Source organism: Aplysia californica, unplaced genomic scaffold, assembly GCF_000002075.1.
Source record: "Aplysia californica isolate F4 #8 unplaced genomic scaffold, AplCal3.0 scaffold00784, whole genome shotgun sequence".
NCBI lineage: Eukaryota > Metazoa > Mollusca > Gastropoda > Aplysiida > Aplysiidae > Aplysia > Aplysia californica.
The window spans coordinates 45052-68594 of record NW_004798054.1 but is presented as its reverse complement, the minus strand read 5'-3'; the positions used below and the strand labels follow the sequence as shown (position 1 = coordinate 68594).

Here is a 23543-nt window from a genome sequence, read left to right as displayed (position 1 = left end):
AAAATTAAAAGTTAATTCCTACCCAAAAATTGAAGCTACTCTTGTCAATATAATATTATTAACACAACCTTCCAAAACAGCATTTGGATACCTGTCAGGCAAGGGATGACTTTACATTCTAAAGATAAAACAGTCACGTACGTAAAATGAAGTGCACTGTGAGATACATATCGTACATGATTCAAATTCTTGATCTCTAGCAAGAGGGAAGAAGAAGATTTTTCTAATCCTAAAAAGATATGAGGAAAAGGTTGAAAAAACAAAAGTGCACAACTCACTGTCAATATCCTCATCAATGATGTCTTTGCCCTGCCGCAGCATTTGCTGAAAGTTGACATAAGCCACTCCCACTTCCTCACAGTTGACAGATTCATCCAGGCTCTCTGTCTGTGGCGGCTCACTGACCACAGTGAATTTCAGTCTGTTCAGGCAAGGCAGAGCATAAATTTATTAACAAGTTCACAAGAATTTTGTTTAAAGCAAGATGTAGGTGGCTGGGAAGGTGCCATTTGTTGTAGGCTTTACCTCTGTTATTTCTGTCTACCTCACTTGCTTTTTCCTAGACCATCATTTAGTTTGTGTGCTTCTCTTTATAAATATTCAAACAAATAAAGGCATGACTGTTCCAAGTTAACCTTCACACATACTAATATACACCACGATAACCCCTGATCCGCTACATTTGATGCCACTACATGCACTCTATAGGAACATAGCCTCGCTGTGTGAGTTTGTACACTCTGTAAAAGACTGATGACTGAAACAGTAGGTTCCTCTTCCACACCATGACAGAACACTGTTTAACTTCCATCGAATCATCTTACCAAAGACTTTATTTCCCCTAATATTTCTAATGTGGTTGAAGCTTTCTCACCTGCCCTGATCCTGATGGTTAGGAAGTAGCATGCTTGCCAAATGTCTCCGGCGCTCGTAATGTTTTTCCATATCTACTGGAATACCTGTAATCATTGGCAAATGTTGGGTTAAATCACATAAATTGTACAAACAGACATTACACAACATACATATAATCCTTTTCATCTTCACCCACTGAAATTCAAATTACTGTACTAAATTACAGTCGAACCTGTGTAAGACGGCCACCCATTGTCAAGGAGGAAAGTGGCCGTATAAGACAGGTGGCCGTCTTACTCTTAGGCAGGGCTGATCAAGATGAAGAAAACAAACCATTCCATTCTGAGGTCCCAACTGAAGGTAGCCGCATTGTTGTTGTTGTTTTCGCGGGGTTTTATTCTCTTTAAAAAAATTTTGTTGCTGCTTTATTGCAAGGGTGACAATAAAACGAAATGTGTCAGACAAGGAGGACCGAGTGCTATGGTAAAACAAACACATTTGTGCCACCACTCAGAGAACGAGCGACGCTTCTGTCACAAGTTCATGTTGACGTCCACTGTTACTTTGTTACAGACTGGGTAAACAATGACCACTCATCTCACTTACGATTTGTGTATGAGTTCTGGGCAGGGCTTATGGATTATGAGGGATCACACACTTCCTTCACCTGCAGCTGAAAATGTGTTACCTATTGGTCAACAGCAGGAGGGGCCTACACAACATGATCGGTTGGAGGGACTATCTAACAACAACGACAAGCGATTGGATTATGACGGCTCGCACACAACGCTAGGGGCCAATGCATGATTTATGACAAAATGTAATAGACTGGCCCTCCAGGAAATCGCGGTCGGCCACGTTTTTCGTCGAGTTCCGCAATAAACCCGCAATTTCTTGCAATTTTAGGCAAAAATACATCACGCTATAATTTTAACAGAATTTTTAATACGAAATGGTGCAAGCACAGAGCCGATAGGCCTACGTAAATCATGGTATCGGCCCAGCTCAAGCCTACTGAGCGTACTCTAAAAGCTATAACTGGAAATTCAGGCCGGAATGCATCATGTACAACACGAACTGAGACATAGGCTAGGCCGAGAAGGTGGCCTTCTTTGGGCTAGGCTTTTATCTAATGTGTGTAAGCGTGCGCATGTGATAAGAAAGTAGGTGTGTGCGTGTGTGAGGTGTACGTGAGTGTGTGTGCGTGTGAGTGCGCGCTCATGCATATTGTTCGTACAAGATGCATGTGTCTACATACACGGTAACCGGGCACCTAGTCTCAGTATCTACGTACACGGTAACCCACCAGAATGAAAATTAACCAATATTTGTCCTGTGCTGTCACTTGTTGACATAAAAAAATGAAAGTTATACACGCGTCTTTTCAGGCTCGCCATCGTTACCGGTCAGTGAACCTGTGCTCTCGCATCACATTGTGAGTACCGGTTGTGGTCACCAAAGTTCATTCATAGTCATAGTCTATGCGCTACGAAGTATAGGGCTCCGGAATGGGAGAATTATTGATTTACCCCCAAAAAATGTGTACAGTCTGGGGAGGGCTGGAGTTGAAGGCAACACCGGATGACAAAAACTGAATTTGGAATTCTTAACTGCCCGGTTACTGTGTACGTGACACTGAGACTAGGTGTCCACGTACCGTGTGCGTAAACACCCCGTTATGTAAAACGCCTTAAGCTGCATTCACACGGGAGTGGGTGCTATAGAAATGATCTAGATCTACATTAGTCATTAGTACATGTGTTACTATTGTTTATAAATGGAAAAAAAAAATTTGCTGTATTTTACTATTTAACTTAGTGTTAAAACAATACCATGCCAGTTTTAAAACAGAAAATATCAGAAATAGATCTAAATACAGATTACTGGTGTATCGAAGGTTTCAAGAGAAAAATAGAACAGGATCTGATTTGATTGGATCATAAGCTTATTTTGTATTTAGAGGATGTTTCGAAAATCTCTCGTCAATTTTTTTGTTTTTTATAGAATAAACCTCATACATGAATGTACACTTCTAGATTTTTGCAAGAACCAAGTACCCGGTATGTACTAAATTTGGTCAAATTTTATGCCTTCATTTACAAGTTATTACGAAAACTGAGGATTCTATTATTTTGTGTCACGCGTTATCATATTATATTTGGTCGATAACTTTATTGTTAACGTACTCGTGTGTTGTTACTAGTAAATGTTGTTAATAACATTTGATGAATTTGTAATGTTTGTCATGATTTTTTAAAAGGCTGAGCTGCTTTTATGCTACCGGTACTCAAAACTGTCATGTTTTTTAAACTAAAAATGTTAAGCCCGTATTAATGTGCCTGGGATGGGAAGGTTGCAATTTTTAGGCGGTTTACCTTGCAATTTTTTTATTTAAAAAATGCAATTTACCGTGGGGCCAGAATAGAGTAACTACTAAGGTGGCCATCTAAGACTAAGACAGGGCAGAGATGCCAACCAGTACGATTTTACGTATTTTAGTACGATTTTTTGCCGAAAATACGCGAATACGACTTTTCATGAAAAAATACACATCCTGGAATGCGAAAAATACGAGATCCAGTTTGGCCGAGTAAACCTAATTATCTCAAGTCCCATCTTTTGTCAAAATAGTATCAGTATCGCGGAACTGGAATATTTGTAAACCAAGTCCGATAAGGTCGGTAAGTTCATTTTTGCCGGTCGCGAATGTGATATTATATTCGTTTAGCTTTTCCTCCTCCGAGGGTACATTTCACTATCACGCGAACAGGCAGCTATGGCGGCAGACGGAAGTGTATATGACACCGAGGCTTGATCGGGAAAATCAAGATCTACTTTCGCTTTCGTTACCACCGAGAAGTTTGCCAGCGGTAGACTGATAACACAACTTATTTTGATATGCAGGTTGTGCAGTGTAAACGCTGTGTTGCCATGCAAATAAAATTTCTCGAACTCGTCTCTGTGCTGTCACTTGGAAAAAAAGAAAAGAAAATACAAGCGTCGTCCGATTTTTAGATTGTCGGGCTCGCCATCGTGACCGGTCAATAAACCTGCGCACATTCGCGTCATAAATAAATGCGGCATCGTGTGAGCAAAGACCGTGTTTGGTGGGAGTAACGGCGTTGCGAAGTATAGGACTACGGAATAGGGGAGGGGATTATTGATTTTTTTTAGTACACTCGAGGGGGGGGGGGGGTGTGAAGGCAACACCAGAGGACAAACACTTGGAGGCAAATTTCAGAATTTTGATTAGAGCTCTCTGCAAAGCGCGCGTTAGTGCAGGCCGTGTGCGGAATTGGGACCCTTCATACTTTGCAAGTCCGTGTAATTGAAATAAAATGTTCGCGTGTCATTGGGTGGGTGATAGTAAATTATTCCTACAGTATAAGTTGTAGCTTTCTGTTCAAGACGGGCAGATTTTCAGTGTCACTGCATCTTGCCCTCCCGTACAACTCTCACAGTGCACGCGTTTACTTTATCCATTCAAGTTCAAGTTATTGCTCTTCTCTGAGTTTGAGCTATAATTTGAGTCTGTCAGTTCATAATATGAATCATGACACTCTGACTGGTTCTTGATAGTCGAAGTTCTTGTTCTAGGCCCTTCCGAACGCTCAAAACATGATTAATTTTTTTATAATAATAATGAGAGGAAAATATTATAACAGACTGAAATTAAGTCAAACAGGACCCCAGTACGACATTGAACACTAAAATGTTGTTGACTGGATGCATGTTTATTGTACGCGTGTGTGCTCCCTTTTTCGAGCTGGTGAGCTAGTAAATTTTTTCAGGAAATATTGCTGGACACCCTGAACATTTTACTATTATGGTTGGTCGGTCGGTCGGTCGTGGAGAATACACATTTTCCCCTGAAAATACACATTTTCATATATCTCAATATTCATTTTGGTTTTCTGTGGTTGGCATCTCTGACAGGGGTTATAGTTTGGTGTGATAGGGGTTGTGTGTTAAAATAAGGTGGCCGCAGCCGTGTTGGACAGGTGCCCATTTTACACGGTTAATAGAAAAACCGTCATGGCAGGTTCGACTGTATTATATATTTTTACCCATTTTTTTTTGTACTTTAATAAATTCAGCAAATAATTGACACCTTTGTCTCAGGAGATATATATGCAACAATTACCAGACATCAAACTCTGCCTTTTCAAGTGACCTACAAATACAGGAAAGTTTGTAAGATGTAAATGATGTCTTTCTTCTTTACACAACGTAAGATACATGAAACAACTCTTCTTTGGTTTTAAAAATTTCTGGCTAGAAAAAAAAACAATCTTACTTTAATGATACAATATGAATTGGAAAAATACTAAAAAAGTACTTTTCCCAAAAATAATGCAGGTACGTTAACAGGTGCAGATGCGACAATATTTTCTCTGAATTCAAGACTCCTAACTACCAGTTAGCAGAATGAGAATACGACTGTGTTCCGCCGTTTGTTTTTTATAACACAGAAGCAAAATCTATGAGCTACAGCTTAAAAATAAAGTTAACATTATGGCCTACTTTTGCTGAAGTTGAAAGCAATACTTCGATGAGGCTTAGGCTTGGGTAAGGAGTCTGGCGTCTCCACAAACTCCAAGTCATAGAACCAGTACTCCACGTAGAGCTGCCTCACATTGTCATCCAGCATGGGCGGGGAGTCCTCCTCCAGAGACAGCTGCGAGATCACAATGGTCACCGTGTCGTTCTGGACAGGAAAAAGGATATGATGTTTCAATTTTTTATTTAAACAAAGATTCAGTCATTAAAAATAATATAATATTTCAATTTTTCACTTTACCTGGCTTCTTCACACTTCCCACTGTTGATATCACATCTTACATACATTATAAATCTATATATGTGAGGCGTGCTGACAAAATGAGTTACTTCTCGAAAATCATAAATGGATATATTTAAGAAAAATTGACACGAGGGTCAAATTTGTAGAATTTTTATTGATGCCATATTCTTTAACTATAATACGTCTTTTATTACTTCATACTTATAAATTGTAAAAGCTTCACCTATAAGCATGATGTATCTATTTCCATAAGGCTGAAATCCGAGAAGTAACTCATTTTGTCAGCACACTTTACATATATAAAAATATAGCCATTATCATACCGATTTGCTTCAAATTACCAAATACAAATCAACTATAAAATTGCATTACTATTAATATTAACTTGGGAGGACAAAATAAGCAGTGCATCTAAATGACACAACATCATTTAAATTAAACTTAGGTAGATTTGAAAAAATATAGAATACCCAGAAAAGTATGTCGGCTACAAATACTGCCCTCGGTGCCTTCTTGCAAAGGGATATTGAGGACATTTTGTAAACAAATCTGATTTTGAAAAATTAACAACACGCTCTTTTCTTACTTTTTAAAAAACAAAAGAAACTCACACTCTTGGCCTGCCTGCGCTTGACCCGTGCTGGAGTCTCCTGTACGACCATGATCCCTTCACTGTCTGACTCCACAACAGGAGGTTCTGACGCCTCAGACTCGCGTGCTGAGCTCACCACAGGCTCCTGCTCTTCCTCTATCAGTGTGTCCTCACCTTCCAGCACCTCCTCCACGATTTCTTCTTCAACTGTAAGAAGAAAAACCAGTCCATATATTACTTACTGCTAATAAAGTTATAACAACTGACACTGTCCGTTGTGCTTTTATTTCTGGTCAACTTGTTTATTTTGAGAAAGAAATATAAACTAAAAAGTGAGCTCATTACTGGTATCAAGATGAAGGGCACAAGTTTAAGTTGCTGCTGGACTGGGAAAGTAAGTTAACATAATAATATATATACACTGATTAATTACACATCCTCTCTTAGTAGTCTTAGCAAGAATCCTGTATGGTCTTCAAGATTTCAGATCACTTTCATCATAAACAACATTTTAAAAAGGGTTCCTCGAGATATAAGAGCCGATCCATCAATGCAAGCTTCAGTAGTTTAAGTCAGAACAGGGCATGCATCCGGGATAAACAATATTGACAATTAGATTTTTTAAAAACAAAAAAAACATGGATCATGTTCTGAGGCACCGACTCAAAAATATGAAAATTAGAAATCTGTTTACTTTATTTATATATTATTTTATATATTATATATATTAGTTATCTTAAGATAATGAGTATTATTTTGGATGTTATAGATCTATATATATATTATATATCACTAACAAAGATAAGATGGTATTCTAAATACCTGCAGGTCTTTACACCAAAGTCAAAACCAGCTACAGTTGCACAACATAAAAGACAGATTCAAAGCTCAAGTCTAACAGGGGGCAAAATCATCATCTTTTTTTTTTTGGTAGAATATTTCCTGTCAGTACAAATATCCAACAGAAGGATCAATAAAAGCACCTTCTATCAGGTGACCTGGTCTGTCACAGTCTGTGTTTATTTTTGGGCGGCACACAAAAACTTAACTTTATGGAAAGAAAAGGAACTAAAGTATTTTTATCTTTTTCCTCACCTTCTTCTTCTTCCTCCTCCTCTTCTGCTGCAGAGCGGGAAGGAGATTCCTGGAAAACATACAGGGCATGTGCAAGAATTCATAAATTTCATTTATGGAGGAAACTTGGTCTAGTGTATCCTTGGAAAATGCACCATTTTTCCTTGACTCAGGCTAGGGTACATCAGCAATATTGTTAAACCTTTGAGTTTAGGGGTTAATCAATAATATGTCATCCCACCTATGTGGTGATCTGGTATCACCTCTTCTCTTTCGCTTTAAAGAAACAAGGATTTATGAACCTGACTGGTCATCAAAGAATTATTATATTTCTCACTGAAATTATTAATAATGAAAGCAGACCAATTTGAGTTGGGGAAAAAGCAGGTTAACATTTTTTTAAAAACATATCAGACTTTCCTGACAGCACTCTAGAGCCTCTTTTTCTGAGAATCCAACTTACCCCTTAGAGATGATGCTAATTATTGGTGCATTTTCAAAAGAATGATCAACATTTAAAAAAACCTCAAAGATAATGGATGACAATTTGTAAGATTTGAACAGTTCGCGCAGTCAAGAACGCATTTTGACACAAACATCACTATGCAGCTGGAAATACAAACTATGAGACTCGATTCTACATTTAACATTATCATGTGTCTTACCTGAGTTGGAGTTGTTTCTCGGGCTTGTTCTGTGCATGAAAATAAGAAAAGAGGAACAAAGTCAAAACAATTGTCACATTGTGAACTTTATGGAAATTTGAGATAAGAAAAACTCCAAGCAATAAAAATTTTTCTGAACTTCAATCAAAAAAGGATGAAAATTAAAGACAGATTATATCTGTTAGAATTTAACAGAAAAAATATTCTTGATTCGATGATATCACAAACTAAAGCCCTATGTAATTGAGTCCACATTCATACAGGGAAATTAAAAGGACTTGCATTAGGTCAGACATTCAAATAAGTACTTTCACCATGATATTTTCTACACAACATAATAACAATAACAATGACACCTGCAAATATATAAATCTGTCTTCAGCATCATTCATCTGCATCTCAGAAATGTATAATTTTTCTACTCTTTGCTTTTATGCAACAGAGACATGACAAGACCATAAGCTTCAGTAGGCAGCTTTGCATGTAGTCTTTTCCATATATTTGAGAAAACCATATTATTGTCATCAACAAAAACACATGCATAATGTATAAGAATTATTATAGGAATATCGCTGGCACTTGTGCGAGCAACATTATGTCCCAACATAACACAATCCTTGAACGTGAACACAAGCTTTGGTATACACTATATTAGTCTGATGAAAGAAATGAAAATCATAAGAGAGAAAAGGGAGGCAGAGCACCATGCTTTACTGACTGAAGAAAACATACATTTCATTATTCATGTATAGAATTCTGATGAAGGTGGGGAAACTAATACATGTATTGAGCATGCATTTACAATCAGAAAAATACAAGTTTCAATTTTATGCTTCTGAACATTATCTGATTATCAAAATAAAGATTGAACTCATGTTTAATAAGCTGCTGTCTGAGAAAAATAGAAATATGGAAAAAATAAAAGTGTAAAAAAAACCCCATTAGAATTTTAAAAAGGAGTGACTGATAAAAGAGTAAACTTGGCTGTGAGTGTTTGTGTAAATTCAACAGCTGAGTCAAACTTATACAATGATGCATCCAATACCTCAGTAAAGCTTATGGTTTTGTAACTTTACTCCACTTAGAAACCTTTGAGTCCTGTACTGTAAATGATAGTAGTTTTTTTTTTTGGTGAGGTGTGTGTTTATTCTTTAGAATCTATATTTCAGGGTAAATGAGAAAAGATGTGAGAAGGATTCAACGCTAAGGCTTATTAGAACAGCAAGGGAAAAGGGAGAGCAACTGAAAAAGGGAAATTGGAAATAGAGTAACCACAAAGAAAACTTAAAACAATATTTAAGGGGAGTGGGGAATCTGCACCTTTGTAACATTCTGTCTCTGACTGAAAATTTCATAAACAATAGCAGAGAGTGAGAGTGAGGTTTTCATAAAGTTGGAAGAAAGATTTGCTTTTGAAACTGTCAGTCTAAGTAAAGTTAAATTTCAAGAACATAGTTTTCAGTGAGTTCAAGACATTGCCCCTCAGCATAAAGGCATGGGTAGGCAAAAAAGTTGGATTTTTTATATTTTAAAAATTCTGACCTTTCAACTTCTAAGACTACTGTAACATCAGGTACAAATAATAATAATAGACAGTATTTGTATAGCGCAAATCCCCGCTCAACAGCAAGCTCTATGCACTTCACAACCTATACTATTACCCCAGCAGACCTGAGAGCATTCTGAAACAAACTCAACTTCCTGGGAAGCATACAGTGCAAGCAGCCATTTATTCGCCCTAAAACACTAACATACTGACAAGATCTTTCGCTGTCTATGGTCGGATACCCATTTCCACCTGGGTGAAGTGAGAAAAATTCGGGTAAAGTGTCTTTCCCAAGGACCCAATGTCGGGCCTGCAGCCTCACAATTACGAGTCCGGTAGCCTAACCACTAGGCCGCCCACGCCAATGTCTATAAAAGGGAACAACATTTTTTTCTCTTCCATTCTACGAAGTAAGGGGCGCATTTGGATTTTTTGGGGGAAATCTCTTGGCATCTTATTTTAAGCCTAACTGGTAGTATAGTCCTCATGTCTTTTACCACTTCAGTCCACACACAGCTACAATTTTAACAAGTAGGCCAATCCCTTGACATGGAACTAATTAGGGTCTACAACAGTACACTTTAAAAAAGGGCTCAATTGCTGACAAAATACTAACTCAGCCATGAATGTGTATAGCCTACATACTACAGGGAGAAGAAATACAAAAAATATTCTCAAAATGTTATCATAAATATATCTTATTATTTATATATTATATAAATAACAGATGCCTCAGTGTAAAAACATGAAGTAAGGACATCTATTTTTATATTCCCCATTATTGCAACCTCTGCCTAAATGATTTGAAACAAGTGAAATCCAGAAAGAACACAGGGAGGCCAGAGGGTTGGTAAAGCAAAGCCACAGCCATATCTCAGGACTGAGAAACAACAGCAGAAGGAAGTGCACAACACTGAACAGGAAATGAAATTAATATATATACAGTCGAACCTGTGTAAGACGGAATCGCAAGGGAGCCAGAAAAAAATTTCGGCGTAAGGGAATTTAGAGGGAGACGGAGGTTGGGGGGTTCAAAGGCCCAGCCGGTGGGATCAAGGATCGCTTGTCTGATCGGCAAGCAGTGGTCCTTGTTGTTGTTGTTAGCGATCCAGTAGCATCTGAGCGTTAACTCTTCTGCATGATGCCATTCGGTAATAGTTGCATGTTTGTTCTAATTGTGTCTTGAGGAGTAGAGGCAATTAGATGTGTGGGGTAGCTTGGGAAGAAAACATCCCCTTAAATCAGTTAGTTTTCTGCAGAAAAACAGATGATGTTCCACTGTCTCTGAGGGGTAGTCACATAGTGGGCAGGCAGCAGACTGCTTTACTCCAATTCGGTTGAGGGGTACATGTTGTGTTCTAAGTTGGAAGATTATGGATTGATCTCCCCTCCTCAACTCATTGATTGGATCTTTGACCAGTGGTTTATTCATGTGGCCATACATCCTCCTTCCTGCCGTATCTGTGGCCCAATCATTCATCCACTCTTCCTTGAGGTTTGACTTGATCATTTGGCAGCAGGTGGTGTAATTCGTAGGAATTTCAGGCTGAGGGAGACTAGCTCCTTTCTTTGCAAGCAGTGGTCAAAACTTCACATCTCTCCTGTCTGATAATGACATGCGTTAGTCTTACTTATCCAATTGCCACCAAAGCTTGCTTTTCATAGGACCACTCTTTGACCAATTAAAAACAGAAACGTTTGAGCATCTCCTTTGAATCCACCCTCATCCCCACCCACCAATGCCACCCCTCACTGCCATCATTGTAACAACGATTCGAGGAACTTTTTTCTCCGCTGGCCGTACGATCAGGGCGGCAGGCATTGGTCAATCTAATTTCACTCCTCTGGCTTCTGGCTACCCAGGAAAGTTTCCGCAGTGGCTCGCTACTCGAGCACTCTCACGGGAAGTCATGAGATTTCACACCCACACTACACTGACCATCTGCATTACTCAGGGCTCACATGATGGGGTAACATCTGCCCCCAAATTGCACCCCTACTCCTCTTCCTCGCCCAGTGGCATGGCCATAGTGTAAAGTTTAGAGCCAGCGGAACCAAACTTGCGAGTTTTGTTTCAAATCAGGGCTGAGCGTGCTTTTCTTTCCGTTTCCGTGTTGGACAGGTTTCCGTTTTATACAGGTAATTAAAGAGGAATATACCAAGGGGGGAGCGGGGAGATTCCGTTAAGACGGGTTTCCGTTTTATACAGGTTTCCGTTAAGGCAGGTTCGACTGTTTATGAACAAAACAAATAACAAGCATAACATACGAGCATGTCTTTTATACAACAGGCAACACTGATTGAGACTCGAGTGGACAGGGAGTTTTGAAAGAAAGTGGGGAAAGTAAATTAAAATGAGAATAGTAATAGTCAGAAATTCTGTGAACTCTTTTTTGTTTGAATTTGAAGGAAGTCTGGTAAGTAAAATTTAACATTCACTACATAACATTTGTAACAGGAACCTATTGAATACAAGACAATATTGTAGTTTTTTTGCTGGCATAACAGCTACCATTTTAAGCTAGACTTATCAAAAGGTAATGTGACATTAAGCAATTTGAATTCCTCCAACTAACACTTATTTCATTTACAGTTGAATTTCAACAGCAACATGTTTGCATTATCTGGCGACTAAAAATATCAGTCTCCTTCACAGGCTATATTTTCCATACAAGAACAGTTTTAACCCGTGTTAGAGGAAAGGACAACCTAAAACTGGCAATAGAACTAAAAAATAGTAGTGAAGATCGGAGCAGAATGACTGATGGAGAGTGACATTTAAACCCCAAAAAGGGTATGCAGGTGAGAAAATCTGAAATTGGTAGTCCATTAAATTTCTCATAATTATTAGACAGGTGGCTATCAAAAAGGCAAGTTGTCTTAAAACAGAGTTGCTCATCATATTCATAGCATATGATTTTTTTAAAAAGCATTTGGTCATAGGTTGAAAGGGAAAGCATGAAGGAAATTGTTCTTAAGCAATAAAGATATGAACATATCAACCCCATGCATCACTTTGTGTGCCGAAAAGCCGAAAAGCAAAAAAGTAAAGCAGGCATGCTGTCCAAAAGGAAAATTGTGAACAATCACCATGTGTGTTCATCTTACTCATAAAGAGCTGAGTTCTAGCTTTGGGTTTGGGTCTTTGTTTACCCTCTGGCACTTTGTTCGGTTTGCTCTTGGGTGCATGGAAGTACTCTACAGGGAAATAACGCATAACAAAATAGCAAAATGAGATTAAATCAATAAATTAAAAAAGGCAAACAGTACATAAGTCAGCAGCCACAGCATTCATCCTGTTATTACAGAACTATTTCTCTTTCATACTCCCTTTGGAAAGTTATGCAGCTCCCAAAATCAGTTTGATATTTCACCCAGAATACAATTTGTAAATTTATTCTTTAAAATTGGTAAATTAATAACACAAGACACCTATACAAAATAGAATGCCTTCAGATGGTGCTGTCTTATGCCCTATAAAAAATCTTTGGTCAAAAAGTCAAGTCTACCTTTAAAAATAAAATAAAAAAGACACTAAAATAAACAAAAAATGCTGATCAACATGAAAATTACTATGAGTTTCCGCTACAACAGAAAACAAGACTGAAAATGTTTTAGTGAGTAATCACAAAGACAAAATAGTTTTAAAGAAGTCATTACAAAATTTTGCACACATCTAAGAAGCAATTGTGATAATAAGAAAACTTGAATATATATCCACAATGCCTGGGATAAAAAATGTATACAGATGATTAACAATAACACAATGAGCGTTTTTTTTAAACATTCTTGCGTTAAACCTCTCCAATCATCCCAAAAATTCATCTTCATTCTATTCCTCTAACAGGAAGAAAAACGAAATTTCTTTTTAACTCTTTATCTCCGGCAAACCGCTCGGCTCGTGGTCGGAACCACTGTGCCGGTGAGCCGCTGACAGCAGCCCGGTCACATTTCTTTACGACGACTTCGACATCAAATTAATTTTCGGCAATTTATCAGGGTTTCATTCATTAAATGAAGATCTATCAAAATAGGTAAATTTGTTTTGATTTAACGACCAATTTAGAGACGTTTTTCTCATTTTTAGATTTAGTATAGTGGATTTACAACCTTCGGAGATAAATAATTAATGAACATGCTGATTGAAAGCAATAGAAAAGACTTATAAATACATAATTGTGTGTGCGTATGTGTACATGTGCATATGTGTGAGAGAGGGAGATAGAGAGAGAGAGAGATAGAAACAGAAAGAGAGAGAGAGAGAGAGAGAGAGAGAGAGAGAGAGAGAGAGAGAGAGAGAGAGAGAGAGAGAGAGAGACAGAAAGAGATAGACAGAAAGAGATAGACAGAAAAAGAGAGAGAGAGAGAGTGTGTGTGTGTGTGTGTGCGTACGTGTGTATGTGTGTGTGTGTGTGCGTGTGTATGTGCGTGCGCGTGTGTGTGTACCAGTCTGTTTGTGATGCACAAGTTCTCTTTTAAAATAGCAACAAAGTTCAGAGAAGAATGAAGATTTGCACACAGACAGAAAGTCCACTTCAAACTCCCAAAGCCTCAGAATCTGGCACTCGCTACTAAGGGAACAGAATAAATATTTGAGAGAAAAAAGCTGTAAATTTGAGCTGAAACAAAGAAAATTAGCTGCAAGTAAAAAGAATAATGAAATGAAAAAACTACAAGATCAAACATTTGTTTACACACAAAGAATTAAAAAAAAAAAAAGATGGATGGTGCTGGGATACCTTCCTCTGATCCCGACTCCAACTGAAGAGAGGAGCGCGGAGGGGAAGGTCTAGCCTGAAGCTCCTCCCCCTCCTCGCTCTCCTCTCCAGCAGAGGGTCCTGGCATGGCTGCATTAGGGGAGGCAACCAAAACGGAATTAAAGCTCAAGAAAATATACATACATATATATATCATCACAAAAGGCATAGAGTCCAGAGGATTTTCAGTCTGAGAAAAACTATGATAAGAAATACCACAACTGCTCTCCCTGCACCTTGACTGTTAATGTACAGTTTGGATCATTTACATGGAAACCTTAAGCTCCTGTATTCGTTCAAAAGCAAAATGTTCTTAAGCATTTCAGAACCCCCCCAACTGTGCTTTTTATAAAAGACTTTAAATATAACTATGGGTTGCAATTCCTTTTCTACACCACACAATGCTTAGAGACAACTTTCAACTTTCATTCATCTCTGAAAAAAAGACAACCCAAGAAGGCAGGGAGCCAGGACTAATTAAATAAAGTTCAAGAGAGCTGCATTGTAGATTGGAATCAAGACTGAATAATAAAAGAGCTGTGTCTAAAAAATGAAGACATTTACAAAGAAAAGCAAAAGTAGAAAATTGAATACTATGATCAGCAGTCTTACTACTTTTATCTTGGAAAGAAACAGCAATACTTTACCAAAGAAAAGAACAAAAGATCAAGTTTCTTACACTATACAGATTTTTAGTCTGGCAGTAGACTATATCAATAAAAGCATGCTACGGTCTACCCTGTTTCAAGTCATTCAATACACGTTACAGCATGTTCTTCAAAAGAGTATAGAAGCTCGAAGAAAAGAAATCCACCAATCCCATCAATCCACCTGAAAGTTTTACACGATAATGTAAAATCTTGGAGCACATTTTGTGCCCTCATTACGCTATTGCACTATTTCAATTTTAGAAAATGAACTAAACTCTTTCCACACCACTCAAACATACACTGCACTATCAGAACAAATTACTTATCAGTAAAATGATTTCCCAAGGGAAGAGTTAAAAATCAAAGAGACTCGAGAGGGACTTGAAGAAAGTACAAACAAACAAAAATCACTGCAACCAGCTCAAACAGCACCACAAATATTGACACTCCTCTCTGTAAATGTTACTTTCTCCAAGCAAAATACACAGCACATTTACCTCAATTACATGTGTAACCCTATCCGTACGCCCTGGGGTCATTTTGTACCCCCAGGGTTGTATTCTTCACATTTTAGAATACTTCTAGTACAAAGATCTCTTTAAACTTTCAGCATTTCTCAAAAAATCATTTTGACAGACTGCTATGCAAAGCGTACGGATCGGATTAAGGAGTAGATTTCCTCTTTGAAAGTGGCGCAGAATTCCCCACGTTGTATGGACACAATAGTAAAACACAACGTACGGATAGGGTATATACTCCAATAACAAGACACAGCAAAACAAGAGACCGATCCCTTTACTACTTTCATAGATTATGGACAGGAGAACCCTTAAAAGAACTCCCTGGTACTACCTGTGTCTGACTAATTACTAAAAGCTGTGCGTATCTAAGAGAATACTTATCAATTGACTTTCATTTCCTTTTACTTCTTACGCAAAAAAAAAAAAAAAGAGAACAAAGAACGAACTAAGAGTTCAAATAAATGGGTCTATTTTTAAAGCCCCACTAATAACATAATATCTAACATTAGCAAGCTGAAAACTCTACAAAACTTTTTTTAAAAGATTACAAATAAGTGAGTAAACAACCAACTAGCATCAATCAAAGAAAAGTTGTCTAAAATGTCCAACGCGACAATGATTTTACCTGATTCTTCTTCCACAACACTTGGGGGCCCAAGATCTGTCACAGCACTTGATTCTGAGAGAAACACGGAGAAAAAAGAAATCATCATTATCAATCTAAAAGAAGATATTTCTGGAAAATTTAAATGATTATTCACATTTTTATTCCTCAACAGCCCAAGTCATTTTAGTACTAGTCCTTTAAAAAAAATTAAAAACAAGGAAAGTTGTACTGAAACAAGACAAAACTATGGTGTTAGTTGCAACTTGATATCTTTATTTTAAAAACAGCTTTATTTAGACCCCCCACCCCGTAGTACAGTATTTGGAGATAAGTTATTCTCTCTCTTCCTCTCAAAAGCACACTTGTACACAACCCCACACATGTACACAAACCTACACATATACAGACACACACACAACACACACACACACACACACACATACACACACATACAGATACAGACACACCATACAAACACACACGAAATAATACAGTCTAATGTTCAAATTTAAATTGCTCTCAACACACATACATATAATGCTCTCTCTTTATCACACAAACGCACACACACACACACACGCACACACACACACACACGCACACACACACACACACACACACACACAAATATACACACGGATATAAACATTTATAAACCCACGTAAAAAGGATTGTTCAACTTTCAAATTCATATTATTCTCTTTCTCTCTCACACGCATATAAACAGACACACACAGACACACACACACACGCACGCGCGAACACACACACATAACAAATAGATACAGACATTTGTAGACGCACTTAAAAGGATTGTTCAACTTTCAAAGTTAAATTATTTTCTCTCTCTCTTTCTCTCTCACGTACACACACACACACACACACACATACATTCACACACACATACATACACAAACACATGCACACACACACGCAAACACAAGCACACATTTATACACATAGATAGACATTTGTAAACGCACTTAAAAGGATTGTTCAACTTTCAGAGTTAAATTATTTTTTCTCTCTCTCTCTCACGTATACACACACACACACACATACAAACACACACATACATACAAAAACACACACACACATATATACACAAATACACATACACACACAGTCACAAAAGCCATAGCATCTTAGCTGAAATAGAAGACAAGAATACGCTTGTCTAACAGAAACAGAACAACAACACAATAATATCAAAGAGGAGCCAACCTCCAGGCACCGAGGAGATGGACTCTGACATTCGCGGCATGAAGCCCGAGATGACCTCGGCCACGGTGTCATTGACCTCGTTGACCTCAGGCTGGTCCTCATGCTCCGTGCTGCTTCCCTCTGAGATTTGGACCTTGCGTCTTGAGACAGGTTTTGGCTGAGAAGGTTTTAGTTCAGTTTTAGTAGAGGTTTTACGGCGCTCGCAACTGCATAAGGTCATATGAGCGCCAGAAGATTAGAGGTGTTACATGAGAGTTACAAACATAAAAAAGAAGGAAGGGAGAAAAGGACGATAGAGGTTTGATAGGAAAGAAGAAGCAAGCCACACCAGAGCACCCGCCAACCACCCACTGGGAAGGTTTAGAAGAAAAACCGGGATGAGATGAATGAAAATATTTGGACCCATCATGCATTCATTTGCGGATGTATAAAATAAACTCTGTTCCTTCCCTTTTGTGGCTTTTATTCATCTTTCTTACTAGATCTATTCCCAACACCAAACGATCGTTATCATGCCAGTGGGCTTCTCTTTGTTCAAACTTTTACAAACAACTCATCAAGGTTAAGCGATGATCTGGTCTCTTTGGTTGGTAGAAGCTGGCACCATGCTGTCGTATGTCACAAGTTAAAGGAATAGTGATGATCAAAGGGGTGAACAGCTTGGGGTGGTAATGGGGGCGGGGAGGGGGGTGGCGGGGGGGTAACAAAATGAGTCAAGTAAGTCTCACATGATTATCTATACAACTTGAATTTTTTTTATAAAACAGAAGCTTTGTGATTTGACAGCAGAAAACTTCAAAGTTAATCACTAATATTGGTGTCAGTTTTTATTGAGCCAGTTGAGATGTAGAAATGCACATTCTACTGGAAGTAGTGGGGAGGGGGAGGGATGTTGGAAATAGAGTTTACTCAATATATCATCCACAATAACTACAGAACAAAAATCCATTCATACTGGTAGAAGCAGGCCCGGAAGACATTGCAACACATTTTGTACTGTACATTTCATTCACAATTCATCAATTCATGCTTATCAAACTAACAAAACTCGAGAATGACAAACTATATCAAATGAATTCTGAAGTCACACATCTTCAAAAAGTTGATTGAAATCCTAAGAAAATCATATTTCCTTCATAATAACAGCAGAAACAAACAGCTCTTGAAACAGAAAAAAATTCTTGAATCTTGTGATTCAACAAGGATATAATGTATTCAACGAAAGCAGCATCAAAATAAAGATAGCTGAAGACTCTTTAAGCTAAATATCAACAGTTCGGTTCAGTCCATAGAGTGAACAACCAGAAAAACATGAGATTTGAAGATAAAAAGGTTAAAAATGGGGGGAAAAAATCCTAAAGGAGAGACAAGCAGACTCACTCCTGTTTCTGTCCTCTGAGCATGAGAAGGGTGCAAGAGATCTTTGTCCATTGGAGTGGACGTGGCTGTAGGACCTCTTTGCTTCCTTACAGCACGCGCTACCTGGGGCCCCGGTGGGGACCCGACCAGTTCCTGCCTTGTTGGGGGTCCCTCAGCCTCCAGTTTCTGGGGCGGCTCATCTGGAGCCATCTCAAGCTATGGAGAAAAAAGAGTACAATGATAGTTTGAGTTAAAGAACTAAAGTAGTTCATGGCAGAATTTTTCTGTTCGAAGGATTTAAATATATCTAACAAAAACTTTTGCTTTTCGTTCATTTCATATTTCTTCTATCCCGTTTTCAAGTAAAATTCTATCCCAAAGTAAGGTAATTCTTCTGCTATACTATTTCTGAAATATCTCAGGGTAATACATTTAATTACACAAAGAATATTAAGTAAAAAAAAAAAAAAAACAGTAAGCGAAATCTTGTTTTGATGTGCCACAATTCAGCATAAATGAGAAAAAAATCTTCACTACGCTCAGTTTTGGCCTCAATTTCTACTTACAAAACAAAAGTTTGTCATCATTTTCCAATCATACACAATGCTGAAATTGTTTTATATCTATAACAACAGACGAATATCAACTGTCTAGAAAAGACAAATATACATGAGAAATAAACTTTTATAATAAGCATGCCCCTTGCTCCTGAACTATCAGATCCAGACTTACCTCCTGGGGTTCATGCTTAGGCACCTTGGGAGGCAGGTAGGTGTACTGCCACCTCATTTCGACCTCAATGACCCCAGCTGGGACTTTTCCCGTACCACGGGTCAGCTGGAAGTCCCCAGACACAGGTTTGTCGTGAGCCAGGGGCAGGAGAGGGATCTCAGCCACACCCAGGTAAGCCTCAACTTCCGGATCCGTGTCATCAAACACATAGATTTGAAGTTTCTGAAAATAACAACCAAGTCAAGTAAGGAAAAAGTAATGTCTATTATCCTCATCTTCAAAGAGTAACAATGTAGAACTGGGTTTTTCTCCAGCGTTATCAAACGTCAGACCTCTTTTGACAAATAGAAAAGTAATGGGTGTGTAAATAGTGAAAACTTATTCACGCATCACAGATCCACATTTTTATGTGACATTGGTTGGCCTATACTGTAAAGCATATTATGTTATTCATACTTTGGTTTACTTTCTATTTTACTGTACAAATAAAAAGCCACATAAAACCTGATTCTTTCAAAGAGCAGCCACATACGTACAGCAGTTCTAAGGTACTGATCCAACTCAAAGGTGACAGGGACACTGTAGATTTTGTGGTCGTTAAACTCTGGGTTGTTGGTGCTTCTCAGGATGATAGTGTCGTGGTCAGGGAAATCCAGTAGCTTGTAGGCACAGTACGGCGATGGCTGCACATCTACATCCGGGGACACAAAAACCAACAGTAAGAAAGTAAGAATTTTATTCGATTTACACTAGAAATTACTATTCACAACTTACGCTCAATATGTTCCGAAGACTGATGGGAAAGAGTACAGGCCTCAAAGACACTACCACGGAAATATCCACACAAAAATATTAAAGATCCTCCCGATGCAAAAAAAAACCCCAAAAAACTTTGTACAAAATGTTTTTTAAAAGTTAATGCTTTAAAAAACACACACACTTTTTTTTCTAAATATATAAACTGAAGCATTACTAGGTTGAGACAATGAGCAAACAATAACGTCTTCATCAACAAAGTGATCCCTAAACGCTCACAGACACAATCCAAATGTGATTTCCAATCATAAAGGCCGCAGATCGACTTCAGCAAAATAAAAATTGTAACCTAAAAAATAAACCTTAGAAAGAATTACTGTTTCCTCCCTGCAGACAACTATCAATGCTTGCAAAAGACAAAGTAGAAAAGTAAGGAAAATTCTATGCCAGAGGTCTAGGAAACACTGTCCTGTAGAGTCATTCACACATACTTTGCCTGCGTGGCTGAAGCTTGGAGCACCTGATGACCTTAATATGCATCTCATTAACATTGTCCGGGGGTCTCTGTGCTGCTGTCTCATCCAGAGCCTCCAAGGCTTGGGTAGCCATACGCTCGTTAGCCATGATGTAGCCCAGAGCCTTGGTGCGTTCCTGCAAAGAAAAAGTCAATGTTTAATGTCTCCTACCTGATGATGAATATCCATACACCCTAGATTTGGTTTAAGTTCATTATCACTTAATTGTACAATCCTTTTTCAATTTCCATTTTTTTTCCTTTTATTAAGAGCTATTATCTTCATATGTGCCTGGTTTGCTTGGCCTGTTATTCTGATAACTGAGAATTAAAAAATTATGAACCAAAGAGATAATTATTCATGTTCTATCACTATCAAAAGCATTAAGGGACAAGGACAATGCGAATATAAATAGCTAATTATATCAAACATAGTTCAAGATTGACTAAACTGAAGTGATATTATAGACTGAAAAAAAGGTCACAAAAAAAAACTATTAACAACGGGCAAATAAAATGAGTAACTTCCACATTCAAAGACATTAAAGCCTAATCAATACCTATAAAAGCAAAAAAATTTAAAGAATAGTTTAATACCTTTTAAGAACTAAAATAGCAAACAGAGAAAAAAAAAAGCAAAAAACATTTCATGGAGCTTCAAATAAAACAGGGTTGTACTTTTTCTAACCTATCAGCTCTCTCCATATCAAACTTACCTTATAAAGCCTCAACGCTTGCTCCATGGGTACTCTGAGGCGTACCCAGTAATCCACAGTACCATAACCAATGCCAGTTTCACCATCAGCAGTACCTGGAATTCAAATATTAGTAAATTTTACTAAATCAATCATCTTTACACATTATTGCAGTAAGTCTCAGGGAAACAAAAGAAATAATGAAGCAGGGGAATTTATACGCCATATATAAGAATCAACGATAGTTAGAGAGTTAAATATAAAATTCAAGATTCTCAAACTCCCATCGTAAAAAAAGTATTAAAGTTAATTGCTACAAACCCAGTCATACAAACAATTGGATAAAGGAAACTATAAAGAAACTGTGTCCCCAAAAATATCGCACAAGCAGTAGAACCACCATGGGATAACAAATTTTACAGAAATGACAACCCCAAGAAAGGCAAGCAACACAGTAACTTACTGTCAGGAAAATAAAGTACTCTTGTTTTACCCATATCTGACCAAAGCTGATCCTTGTGCCATATGCCCCAGTCGTGCCCTTCCTGACTTTTCATCTATGCGTGTTTTTTTTAATTGCTGAAGAACTAAACAATGTCTGGTTAGTGACAGAAGGTCAATGCAAGAAACCCACCTACGGGACAATAGCAGAGGAGAGTCATGTCCCAGCCCACCTCACACCGAAAAGGGACATGTAACTTCCTTACTTTGATAAATAATAATTACAGGCTGGTTGGGGGAAGCCATAAATAAGTCCTACTTTTGTCTTTCTTTTTGTTGTGTCTGTCTGTTTATCTTGCTTTTTCCCTGTATAAAATGACCATTACTATTTCAATCTGTTTCTTTTTACTCAGCCAGAAGGGGCATGTACAAATATATGCTTTGCCATCAAGAGGCTATGCAGCTGTACACTGACAAACGCCTTTTTTTATTCACAGTAGTTTTGTGATAACAGGCGTTTTGTAGGCACATCAATTTTAAAAAGGTGTTCTTCCGAAACTTGAATTCTCATTAATTCAAAAACTAGAAACAGTTCCACTCTGATTTTTTCACACAAGTAGGGTAAATGATCTGACTATCAATAAGGCAAATTAAAAAAATTAGGACCCAAAAAAGAAAAAAGGTCATTTTGTCAGCTTAGAGCAGTATGGCTTTGCCTTTCAACATGTTTTAGTGACAACTTACCGGTAAGAGAGGCAGTGCCATGAATTCGTCCATGAGGTTTATCAAAAATATCCCTGAAGACCAGCTGACATACAGCAATTTTGCTGTAATCTTGTCCAAATGACTGGTACAGTTCGAGTCTGCAAGAATCCTGAGAACACAAAGGCAAAAGTTACAGTAAGCATTATTTTGCACACCTCGACACATTTGATGATGATGAACGGAGCAGAATTCTCATTTCTTCAGAATTAAGAATTATGGTGATCAATCACAAGCAAAACATCAGCACTGAGCCTATTTATCAAATTCTTCTAAATTTACCAAACATTTCACAGCTAAATTATATAGAACTTTCCTGTCCTTATTCTAAGTAAGAACTTTCAGTAGTCCACATATAGGTCAAATTTCAATTCATATCATATTTACCATTTCACCAAGACTAGCACCTAATTTGTTGGTTTCTCCTCTTCTCTAAAAGACAATAACCTGGATACACTAAAAATCTTTACTAATTTTTTCAAGCATTGCTAAAGAGTTGTAAGAAAAAAAACTTGTTTCATTATATAAACCAGCTGCATTTGCCGAATTGCTCATTAATTCATAATTGGTTTCCAAAACCAAGATTCCTGGAGTACAATTATCTTTTACCTTCTGAAGATAGTGCAGGAAGAAATCATCGACTTTGACGATGTATTGTGAGGTGAAGTCAAACATGGGCCTGAAAAAAAAGCAATACTTGGAATTTCTAAAAAGAACAAACTAACAAAGAGAAATCAACTTGTACAACTACACATACAAACTTTACTATATTATCAATAAAATAATCAGTCATTGAGCTACCCTGAATTCCCAACACTTACTTCAGTCTGTCTACATTCTTATACAAACTGTGAGAGCCAGTAAAAACTGAATATATATCTAATGTATTTTTTTATAATGAATAGGACATTTCGGAAAATAAATGTACGCATATCAGTTCATATATTTGATCACAGTACATAAAGGGAAGGATGGTTCCTATTATATTG

The 23543-nt window shown here is 37.7% G+C and overlaps 1 protein-coding gene across 6 annotated transcripts in view; it reads right to left on the bottom strand.

Moving 5' to 3' along the window:
* LOC101845501 (protein fantom) overlaps positions 1-23543 on the bottom strand; it is a 47614-nt gene that overhangs the window by 2381 nt on the left and 21690 nt on the right. For 2 of the 6 annotated variants that reach the window (XM_013088665.2, XM_035972655.1), the window contains exons 21-37: positions 23164-23233; positions 22537-22666; positions 21373-21467; positions 20634-20793; positions 19923-20077; positions 19387-19608; positions 18676-18870; positions 17296-17452; positions 16090-16143; positions 14276-14383; positions 12627-12734; positions 7991-8019; positions 7347-7395; positions 6271-6458; positions 5380-5563; positions 875-959; positions 279-421 (exon numbers count right to left, since the gene is read on the bottom strand). In XM_013088665.2, the coding sequence (XP_012944119.1) occupies positions 279-421; positions 875-959; positions 5380-5563; positions 6271-6458; positions 7347-7395; positions 7991-8019; positions 12627-12734; positions 14276-14383; positions 16090-16143; positions 17296-17452; positions 18676-18870; positions 19387-19608; positions 19923-20077; positions 20634-20793; positions 21373-21467; positions 22537-22666; positions 23164-23233 (2132 nt within the window). The remainder of the gene's footprint in view (positions 1-278; positions 422-874; positions 960-5379; positions 5564-6270; positions 6459-7346; positions 7396-7990; positions 8020-12626; positions 12735-14275; positions 14384-16089; positions 16144-17295; positions 17453-18675; positions 18871-19386; positions 19609-19922; positions 20078-20633; positions 20794-21372; positions 21468-22536; positions 22667-23163; positions 23234-23543) is intronic. The other 4 variants (XM_035972656.1, XM_035972657.1, XM_035972658.1 and 1 more) reach the window with 4 other exon arrangements.